The following is an 11,933-nucleotide window of genomic DNA, read 5'->3' as shown; positions in this document are numbered from 1 at the left end:
TGTAACTGAAACCTGGTTCAAGGCTCCTGAGAGCACCCGGCACTATTAGGTTTTACCTCATATCATGCGTTCCGCCCCAAAACCCGGACCACTCCACAAAAGGAGGGGTGTATCCATATTCATAAAGGATACTCACACCTCCAGGTTGGTGGCAACGCATGAAGCTTGAAACCATCCAGGTGCAACTAACAATAGGCAAAACTGCTCTACAAATTGTAGCATGCTACAGGCCACCCTCTCAAACTCAGGAACCCCACACAGCCTTCCTGAAGACACTGGAGGGTATAAATGTATCTCCAAACACCATCATATTGGGTGACTTCAACTACCCGAATATAGACTGGGAACATTACTCAAGCCCTAACTTTCTAGCCCAACGGTTCCTGGAGTTCATAAATTCAAATGCCATGGAACAGCTAGTCACTGTTCCCACGAGAGGAGAAAATATACTAGATCTCATTGTCACAAACATGGGGACAAAATGCTCCACACCGAAGTATATCCCTCATTGGTGAGATCTGATCATAAACTAATCTCACTGGAAATCCACATCCCCCCACCCCAAACAAAAGACCATAGTGAAGAACTTCTCTAAAGCAAACTTCACACTACTCAAGACTGGTGTGGTATCCTTCAAGGCCCCTGAGTCAGAGGAAACCACAACCCAAGCTGCGGAAGCCCTTACAAATGCCTTCTATGAACACCTCCAGGACTGCATGGATCAGGCAATCCCAAATAAAACCAAGACTCTTTCCACAAAGGGCAAACATCCAGTCTGGTGGACCCCAGCCATTAACAAACTTTACAATAAGAGGAGAAAGCTATTACATGATAGAACAAAATCCATAAAAGGGAAGTCACCCTGATCATTATTAGTAAAAAATACGAGCACTCATAAAATCAACTAAGGCCAATTTTGAGAGAAAAATTGCCATGGATTCAAAGGACAATCATAAGGCCTTTTTCAGCTATGTTAGGAACCTGGGTGGAAACTCACAGATATGCTCAGAATTAGTCCAAAATGATACAAAATCACTGAACCCACAGACATTGCCAACATACTGGCAGACAGGTTCAGTGCAAACTTCACCCCTCTCCCCTAAAGGAGAGATAACTATCCCAGCCGAGTGTAGCCTCCCGGACATCTCAAATGCGCAGGTGAAAGCTGCTCTCTCTAAAGCTAAAAACACAGCATCAATGGGACCGGATGGTGTCCCCGGCTGTGTGCTACACGAGCTAAATGAGGAATTAAACCCGCACATAAGGCAGCTGTTTAATCTCAGCCTTACCACAGGATACGTGCCCAAGGAGTGGCGTGACGGCAACTGTGGTCCCACTCCACAAAGGTGGCGCCTCACGGACCCTGGTAATTACCGCCCCATAAGCTTAACAAGTCTAGTCTGCAAAGCTATGGAGAGGATCATAATGGAGCTCATAAACAAAGATATAGGGACTTGCAGACATTGGACCCGACCCAATTTGGCTTTGTCAAGGGAAGATCATGCCTTTTGAACTTGGTCGACTTCTTCAAATAGTCACCAAGGCCATTGATGAGGGAAAGGCAGTCCATACAGCCTACCTTGACCTTGCAAAGGCTTTCGACACAATACCCCACTCGGTATTGTAGAAAAACTTACCAGCTTAAATGTAAACCCATATGTCACAAGATGGGTTGCAAACTGGCTTAAGGACAGAACCCACAGGGTTAGAGTTGCTGGCGCTGTGTCAGACTCCAAGCCGGTCACAAGTGGTGTCCCACAGGGCTCGGTCCTTGGCCCCTATTGTTTGGCATCTACTTCTCAGAAGTACAGGCCAACATGGGAGGACTTTGGCTGACAAAGTTTGCAGATGACTGCAAACTGGGCGCCATAGTGGAAAGTGCATCGGACACTGATATCCTTCAGAAGGGACTCACGGAAACAGATAGCTGGTGCCAGAGCCATGGCCTGAAGTTAAACGCCAAAAATGTATAGTCATACCCTTCGGGAAAAACAAGGTAACCCCAAGCTACCATATAGGTGGCAATCCACTAAGCACAGAAGAGGTTATCAGGGACCTGGGGACCCAGGTTGACAGTGGCCTTTCTTTGACACTCACATTGCTAAAGTGGTTAGAAAGACCTTCTACATTGCCCACCTGATCATGATAGGATTCGCATCCAGATCTAGTGAGGTCATTGTTCCCCTGTACTCTTCACTTATCAGACCAATGATCGAGTACAATGCCCCATTCGGGATGTATCTCACCCGACATCTGCAGCAATTGGAGAGACCCCAAAAGTTCCTCACCAAAAGGATAAAGGGACTCCAAAATCTGTCATATGCTGCCAGATTGAAGAAACTCCAGCTCTATTCAGTCGCATACCGCCTGCTCAGAGGTGACATGTGCCTGACATACAAGGCCATGTCCAACCCGGAATTAATGGACATGCTCCACCTCAAAAATCCAAATCCACCAAAACCACTAGAGCAAGCGACTTAAACCTTAGCACGGATATAAATAGGACGTGCTGGAGGGATAGATTTATCACTCAGAGACTCCCTATGCTGTGGAATAAAATCCCGGTCCATGTGAGGCAGAGCACCTCGCTGACTCTGTTCAAGAGAAATCTAGACCTGTGGATGGGAGATCGTAGGTTTACCCCGGGAATCATCTCTGGGTCACTGCTGGACAGAGGCACAACAAACTAATGGGCACAGTATTTTTTCATATAAGGGGTGGCGTAAGCCACAATAATTTGGGCTAGGCTTATAAATGCCTTAGGGCAGATAGCCTAGTATAAACCTATGAACCTATGAACCTATGAACTATGAACAAATCTTCTCCCTATGCACGCTGCTTGAGAAACTTGTCTTACCCTGTCATTGTTACATTTGTGACCTACTTCTTTTTCAAATCGTTTTCCAGAAGTCTAATTCCTCCACCTCCCCTTTCTTTGAATAATTTTACCTATTTTGCAATGGATGACATGGATCAAATCAATTTAGTAACTTTCTGTTAGAAAAATGTGTACTTAAACATATATGAACTGCTAGTTTAAAAGCAAATAGTATGTAATGCATTTTATTCTATTTTACAATATGGCAGTAAGAATGATCTTACATGTAATTGCTTGAAGCTTTGGAGCTGCAGTGTGATTGAACTCTGACCCTGGCAGTAGCCAGCTCAGCTAGCTTATGTTTTTCACTAATGATTATCTGCTGGGTCAGGAAAATGGATGTATAAGGCATTGAATCTTTTCTTCCTTCCTCTGAGATAGTTGGCCTTGTGAATATTATCAGCACAGCTGCTAAAAGTAATGTTGCGAGAAGAACAAAGAAGCGTATTACAAGACTGAACTAACTATTGTATTCGAGCAGGACTGAAACCTTGAAAGAATAACATTTACAGAAAGACTGAGCCTCCTGTGTTGTCCTAATTTGTTTTTATTTAACAGTTTGGTCCTTCGGACCGGAAGCCCTCGACAGCTGCAGATCAGAGTGTACCGGTGGTCGAATACTGCGCAGGAGAAGCTACCGAAATGGTTCTTCTTGAAGCACAAAGACCTCCGACTGAATTGTCGTTTTGAGAGGCTGGCCACTTTTCTGATCTGTGGCCGAAGAGCGGTCTCGAACTGGTGGACCCAAGAGGCTCAGGTAGGAAGATTTTTGCCTTTTTTCTGTTTTAGATCAGGGACTAGGTTACAGTAAATGTTACTGTCATAGATTTGTTGTACAGATCAGGGACATAAGAAGTTACTGTATATTTTGTCATAGATCAGGGAAACAGAATAAGGTAGGCAGTTATTCTAGAAAAACTGTGTAAGAAACCAAGATACCACGTGGTAAGAAAAGGGTTATGTAACAGTCTTCTTTAGACATGGGAAATCAGTGCACTAAAAAATCGCAAGATCCGCCCCTAACTGATGACGCAAAATATATGCAATTACAACGAGCAGATAACATAAGGTATTACACAAAATGGGTTAATAAATACGAATTTGACGGTAAACTAAATAAAATTTCGTTAGTTAAACTTTTAAAACAGCTTAAATCTGACGCAGAAGGTCAGGCAAAAAAACAACGACAGTTAGGCATTCCTCAGGCACACAGGTGGATTGAGGAAGTGAACCGAAGGGAACAAAAAATTAAAAATGCGAAAGCATTATTTTTAGACAAAGAGAATAATAATACAGTAATAGCGATGGCCCCTCCCCCTCCGCCCCCTCCAATACCCTTTTTAGGATATGAAGCAGGAGGACAAGCTAGTCCATCTCCACGTTATCCTGAAGTTGCAGGGACACTGAAACCATTCGTTAGAGAACCTATTGAAACTAGGTCCCGGACACGTAAAACACTTAGGGACACAGATTTATATCAAATAGGGAGAGACTCACTAGAAGAGAGCGAAGAAATCTGTCCACTAATCGAGGTACCAAATCCTCAGGCAGGACAGGAAGGGCAGGACCCAACTCTCCTAGTGTATAGACCATGGACACCAGAAGATATTCGGAAAGCTACAGAGGGAATCCCTCACCCGAAAATTAATCATAAAAAGTTTATACAAGATTTACAAGGTATGAGACTAAGTTACCATTTAAATGGGGAAGAAGTAGAGAAGGTAGTTAGACAAATTATAGGTCCAGACTGGCACATGATTTGTGGCACCTGGAACGCTCGTGACGCACAACTTAAGCCACTCCTACATAGTGACGCAGAATTAGACACCAGAGTGAAAGGTCTTACAGACCGAATCTCTGAAAAATGGAAACCAAGAGCAGATTGGACTTGCATTAATCAATGCATACAACAAGATAATGAAACTGTAGATGGATACTATGGTAGATTATTGGAATGTTTCAATAACCATAGTGGCATGACTATTCCTGAAAGTCAGACGAATGATAGTGCATATGAACAGCAACTGAAAAATGCATTTTTGAAAGGTTGCATTGCCCCCATCAGTAGCTTTATTACAAAGCATATGATAGATCACCGAACAAGTAGGCTACAAGCCTTACTTGAATATGCTAGACATGCTGAAAGACACTTTAATAGTAAAAAGATAAAGAAAACACAGGTCTTCACAGCTGAAGACGGAGCAGAAGTCTTTGTAGTACAATCAAAAAGGGTAAGAAAAATACCCAGGGTAATAAACAATCTGACAAAAAGTCAGAGGATTTTGAAGAGAGAAAAAAGAAAGGTGAGTGCTTTAAGTGCGGTAAAAAAGGACATTTAGCAAGGGATTGCAGGCTAAATAAAAAGGCGACTACAGAAAATAAAGATAAAGGTGATGAGGACTGACTATATTATAGTGATGACAATCAAAAATCATCAGGAAAGGTTAATAGACAAAAAGCAAATGTAAATGTAGTGGAAGGAACAGAGGAAGTGCAAGCATATGTAGAGGATGAAGAAAGTGAAGTTTTAGACTTAGCATTGTTGAGCTTGGAGCTCTATTTGGCAGACACAAAACTGGAAGTTACACTTCTGGTGGAAGGAAGGGAAGTGAAATTCTTGTGCGACTCAGGAGCGTCACGAACTTTGATACACCCTTCAAAGTTACCAGAACACTCTGAATCACCTGACTACATATTAGTAAAATCAGCAAATGGACAGCTATACAGGGAACCACTCTCCCATGATATAGAATAACTGACTCTGTTTCAGGTATGACTCAGAAAAGTAAAATTGTAGTTTCTGCAAAATGTCCAGTAAACTTACTGGGAAGAAACCTTATGCAGATATTTGGCATAGCAGTAGTTCCTACTATGCAGGGTATGGAAGCACAAAGACAAATGGATAATTTTGTGGTGCGATCGGAGGGTGAAGCCTTTTATTGGTACAGCCAGGATCTAGTTATGACTGGTCCAGGGGCGGTAACCGAAGAACTGATGAACGTAGCCATCAGTAAAGTTCCCTCTCTTGACACTGACCAACAGCATTTGTTACATTGTACTCTATACTACTGTAGTATGCCAGGACCCGATAAGGAATATGAGCAAGAGTTGTTCAAAAATCCTGCTAATAGCCTAGTGTTACGAACTTTATATTGGGATACTGAGGGAAACAGTGTAGTAAGCTGTTCATTACCTCAAGAATTCATGAAACTGTACAAATCCAATAGACTGCCACATGTCAGCTTGACAAAAAACAAAAATGTGAGATGGGCAGACCTAGGAGAAAAAGTAACAAAATGGGAAAAACAAACTGATTTAGAATTATCAGAACAGGGAGTACAGAAAAAGAAATTGAATTGGTTAACACAGACACGTCCAGCTGTACACTTACAACATAGTGAAGACAGCTGATTGGCATTCTTGTTAGAAGAAGAAGAAAAAGCCTTGTGCGATATACCAAACATTCTTTGGTCAACAGGGAAATCAGATGTAGGGCTTATTCAGACAGCAGGTCCAGTAACCATTACACCAAAATCAGCATTTAGACCACAAAAAAGACAATGTCCCCTTGAGGAAGGTTGCAGGGCAGGGAATCAAGCCTATAATAGCAGCATTACTCAAGGAAGGAGTACTGGTAGAATCTCTAGATTCACCATGTAATACCCCTCTATTTCCTGTTAAAAAAGCAAACGGGGAATGGCGGATGGTACAGGATTTACAAGCCGTAAACAATGCAATAATACCCAGAGCACCTACGGTGCCAGACCCACACACCTTGTTGAATGATTTGAAGCCACAACAAAAATATTTTACTGTGGTAGATATAAGCAATGCTTTCTTTTCAATACCTATACATCCTGATAGCCAGTATTGGTTTGCATTTACATTTCAGGGTAAAAGATATACCTATACTCGGCTATCACAGGGATATTGCGAAAGTCCAATGATATTTGCACAAGAAATGGCTAGCAACCTGGCGGGATTTACTCCACCAGGGGGTAGTCAGATTCTACTTTATGTAGATGACATCCTGCTAGCAGCCCCCACCCAGCAACAATGCAGGGAAGATACAATAGCATTATTGAAATTTCTAGCAGCACAAGGACACAAAGTAAACAAACACAAGTTACAACTTTGGAGAAAACAGGTTAGATACCTAGGATATGTAATATCCAAAGAAGGTAGAATACTAGATGAGGATAGAAAAACAGCAATTTTACAGGCACCTAAACCAACAACCAAGAAGGAAATGATGTCCTTCTTGGGAACGACTAATTTTTGTCGAAGTTGGATATCGAACTATGCTTTAGAATCTGCTCCATTGGCTGATTTAATATATAAAACACCAATGGAAGCACAAGATGTATTACAATGGACACCTGGAGCAGAAACAGCTTTCTGCAGACTAAAACAATTGATAGCTTCATCATTAGTTTTAGGACTTCCAAATTACCACAAAAGATTTTTCCAAACCGTAGATTGTAAACAGGGATACATGACGTCAGTTCTGACGCAACAGCATGGAAGTAAGCAACGCCCCATAGCTTACTATTCATCGCAGTTAGATCCAGTGGCACGGTCATTGCCACATTGTGTACAAGCAGTAGTCGCAGCTGCAATGGCAGTACAGGCTTCGGCCTCAGTGGTGTTATTCCACCCTCTCACTTTGAGAGTGCCTCATGCAGTCGCGATAATTTTACTGCAAGAGAAAATAGCACATCTATCTCCTGCTAGGCATCTTTCTTGTATGACCAAACTGCTGAGCCAACCTCATATGGTAATTGAACGTTGTACAACATTAAATCCATCAACGTTACTTCCGACTCCTGTGGATGGCACACCACACAGTTGCCTGCAGGAAACTGAGCAAATAACTTTGCCCAGACAAGATCTTACTGATATGCCCTTGGATGATGCCGAGGTGACATTTTATGTGGATGGATCATGCAGGAAGGGTCCTACAGGAAAGAATCTAGTAGGGTATGCAGTAGTCACAGACACAGAGATTTTAGAAGCCCAACCCCTACAGCATAACCTGTCTGCTCAAGCGGCAGAATTGATAGCCTTGACACGAGCTTGCACTCTAGCGAAAGACAAATGTGTGAACATATATACTGACAGTCAGTATGCTTTCTCTACAGTGCATGTTTTTGCGCAGCAATGGAAGAATAGGGGAATGATAACATCTACTGGCAAACCGATTAATCATGCGCAACTTATTTTGAATTTATTAGATTCTATTCAGTTACCTACCAAAGTAGCTATTTGTAAATGTGTAGCTCATACGAAACAACAGGATTCGATTTCAAAAGGTAATGCACGAGCTGATGCAGCTGCAAAGCAAGCAGCGTCAGACTCAGAAACTTTACTTTTGAATGAGGAATTACAACCATCTGAGATTTTAGATTTAGAAATGTTAAAAACAATGCAGACATTAGCTACAAAAGCAGAGAAACAGAAATGGGAAAGACGAGGTGCAATCCTGGAAAATAGACTGTACATCTCCAAGGAGAGAAAGCCAATATTGCCATCTAATTTATTTAGATATGCAGCTTTGTTGAGCCATGGGCAGAGCCATGTCTCAACAGGGGGGATGGTACAGTTAGTAAATCGAATATTCCAAACATACGGGTTTATGAATTACACACAAAAATTCTGTGCAGCATGTCATATTTGTAACAAACATCATGCACAAGGAGCATTCAAACCCAAGCAAGGGAGTTTTCCTACACCACCATATCCGTTCCATACTATCTGTATGGACTTCATAGAGCTGAGTAAATGTGAAGGGAAAACATACTGTTTAGTGATTATAGACATGTTTTCCAAATGGGTAAAAGCTTTTCCAACTAAAAATCCGGATGCAGCAACAGTGGCAAAGGCCCTAGTAAAAGAAATAATTCCTAGATTTGGCATACCAGAAAGAATCTATAGTGACAATGGGACACACTTTGTCAACCAGACAATACAGCAACTTGGGAGATTCTTTGGGATCTCTTTGAAGAATCATTGTGCTTACCACCCAAAGTCTGCAGGACTGGTGGAAATGTACAATGGAATTTTGAAAAATAAGTTAAGGAAATTGATGAGTGAGACACAAAAGAATTGGATTTGCTGTTTGCCTTTGGCACTGCTGAGCATGAGAACAGTTCCAAATGTAAAGGGCCTGACCCCCTTTGAAGTGATATTTGGAAGGGCATATTATGTGCTACAGTGGAAAGCTCTCATGCCTGCAGAGCTGGAGGCTGACAGCTCATTAGCTAATTACATGAGGAAATTGTTAACCAATAAGACTGTTTTGCAGTTGAACTCTTTTTCAGATAAAGAACAAACGAGACTGGAAGCGGTGTTGACCCCAGGGTCCTGGGTTTGGTTGAAGGTCATCAAGAAGAAGAATTGGACAAGTCTGAAGTGGGAAGGTCCATACCAGGTACTGTTGGCGACGCCTACTGCAGTAAAGGTTACTGAGAGGTCGTCCTGGGTCCACCTGACGCACTGTAAACCGGTAAAGAACTTTCAGCTTGATAAACATTTTGTGACTGATACACTACAAAGGCAGGATGGCCAAGAGCAAAGTGAATAAAAATGCAAACCAACCCCGAAGATATTGTTTAACCATCTTGCTAATTATACACCTATTGACTATGATTGTGGTGACTTTCCTTTTGTTGTGGTTTTTCCTGCATATAACCACACATTGAAAGTGGTGAAACGTGATGAACTGTCTATAGACTGGCATCCAAACTTTAACACATACCTGGCTATGAAGCGTGTATATGTAGAGACTATGAACGTTTCAAACTGCTGGGTTTGTACTGCTATACCAACAGCATATGGAGGACTGTTGATGTCCGCTGTCCCCTTGGGGATAAATGAGACTTGGGAAAATTTACTTTTTGATACAGGTTCTGTGAGATCACAGGACAAAATCGCATTGTATTTGCCTATTACACAGAGAGGAATTGTTTGTTTCTTTAAAAATGATATACTCCAAGTTGGTTGGAGTAATTGTAACATAACTGTATCTTATAAATGCTATATTAAGGCCAAAGATAAAAGTACTAGTTGTAGCACTAATTATGATTCGTATTCGAGCTTAATGAAAACAACGATAAAAGATGTGCAGAAAAATCCTGAATTGCATAAACAATTGTCTGTTATAGACAAGAAAATGTTTCATTCAGAGTTAACCCGCATCAGTATTAAAGTAGAAAACTGTTATTTTGTTTGTGGGAAAAAAGCATATAAATGGTTACCTGAGAATTGGTCTGGCAGTTGTTTTTTTGAGTTATCTGATTCCAGCTATAAGGCATACTGCAGAATTACCTCTAGGTAAGATACAAAACGTAAGAGATGTAGCTCAAAGAACTGGGAATTCAGTCGAGAAACCTGATAATCCAGTGGGTAAGATCGAAGCTGGCTGGAAGGATCATCCATCCGTGAAAGATAAAGAAAAATTGACTCATATGGACTTGAGTGACAGTGTTATATCCTGGGCTGAAATATTCCAAGCCTATGGAGCAGTCAAATCAATCTGGGAGCTGAGAAAATTGTCAAAGCTTCTCGAAGTAATGAGTAATGCAACTTTTCCCACTCTCGAACTTGTGACTGATGAAATGAATGCAATGAGAACTGTCGTGCTACAAAACCGAATGGCTCTTGACTTCACCCTAGCGGCGAGAGGTGGTACGTGCGCGCTTATCAAAGAAGAATGCTGTGCGTTTATACCAGATAATAAGCATGAGATCAATGACCACCTAGAGGTAATACAGCAGGTATCGGCCATGACTGAACCAGGCCCAAACCCACTGATGAACTTTTTCCAGAATCTATTTGGTGGGTGGGGTTCAATCCTAATGAATATCTTGATTGCTATTTGTGTTGTTTTGCTCTTATTAGGAGCATGTGTCTGTTGTGGGATTCCCTGTATGAAAAGATTAGTCAGAGAATTTGTTGATATATCTGTAACCGAGACTATGTACCAAGACATTGAGTTGGATCTATTAGTTCCAAATGAAATTCTTTCTGAAATATAAAACAAATGACTTGCCTAGTTAAAAGTCCTTAAAGGAGGAGGCTAGGGAACGATATGATATTGTTTATGTTTCTGAATAGAATAAAAAGTATTAAAAGGAGGGAAAATGTTAGAAAAATGTGTACTTAAACATATATGAAGTGCTAGTTTAAAAGCAAATAGTATGTAATGCATTTTATTCTATTTTACAATATGGCAGTAAGAATGATCTTACATGTAATTGCTTGAAGCTTTGGAGCTGCAGTGTGATTGAACTCTGACCCTGGCAGTAGCCAGCTCAGCTAGCTTATGTTTTTCACTAATGATTATCTGTTGGGTCAGGAAAATTAATGTATAAGGCATTGAATCTTTTCTTCCTTCCTCTGAGATAGTTGGCCTTGTGAATATTATCAGCACAGCTGCTAAAAGTAATGTTGCGAGAAGAACAAAGAAGCGTATTACAAGACTGAACTGACTATTGTATTCGAGCAGGACTGAAACCCTGAAAGAATAACATTTACAGAAAGACATTATAACTGACCAGGTGCTTTGCAAGGCTGTATTATTCTCATGGGAAAACTTTTAAAAAGTATAACCTCAGCACTTTCTTATGAACAGAATATTGTAGACTATAGTGATGCAGGTGTCCTGTGACTGACCACGTCAGTAAGGTGGGCATAGCTTGAATGTATAGTGTATAAAATGAAGAGTATTTCCTGTATCATGCCAGACAGAATTCTATACTTGTACTGTATGGTTTTTTGCCTCCTGGTGTACACTAGTAAAGTTTCTTGCATCTGAGCCTCCTGTGTTGTCCTAATTTGTTTTTATTTAACACTTTCATCAGCCTGATTTTGGCCTTTAATATTATATTCCAAATTCTGAAAATAATAAGCTTGGAAACGGGAACTGTTTGTTTCCTTTCTTGCTGACAGGAAACAGAACACTCAACTCTGCAGCACTATCTTCATGCATGGATTTAACTCACTACAGCAGTACTAAAGATTGTATGGTAATGAACTCAGACATGCTAAGCTTATA

At 41.1% G+C, this 11,933-nt stretch overlaps 1 protein-coding gene across 1 annotated transcript in view; it reads right to left on the bottom strand.

Annotated features, from left to right (window-relative positions):
- Positions 1-10,315, bottom strand: part of SARS2 (seryl-tRNA synthetase 2, mitochondrial) — a 379,654-nt gene extending 369,339 nt beyond the window's left edge. Inside the window, exon 1 of the mRNA XM_044063525.1 lies at positions 10,205-10,315. Within this exon, the coding sequence (XP_043919460.1) occupies positions 10,205-10,315 (111 nt within the window). The remainder of the gene's footprint in view (positions 1-10,204) is intronic.
- Positions 10,316-11,933: the final 1,618 nt, after the last annotated feature.

This window comes from Protopterus annectens, chromosome 1.part0, assembly GCF_019279795.1.
Source record: "Protopterus annectens isolate FY-2018-M chromosome 1.part0, PAN1.0, whole genome shotgun sequence".
NCBI classification, from domain to species: Eukaryota; Metazoa; Chordata; order Ceratodontiformes; family Protopteridae; genus Protopterus; species Protopterus annectens.
Note: the sequence above shows the minus strand (reverse complement) of the source record. Positions and strands in the feature narration are given on the sequence as shown.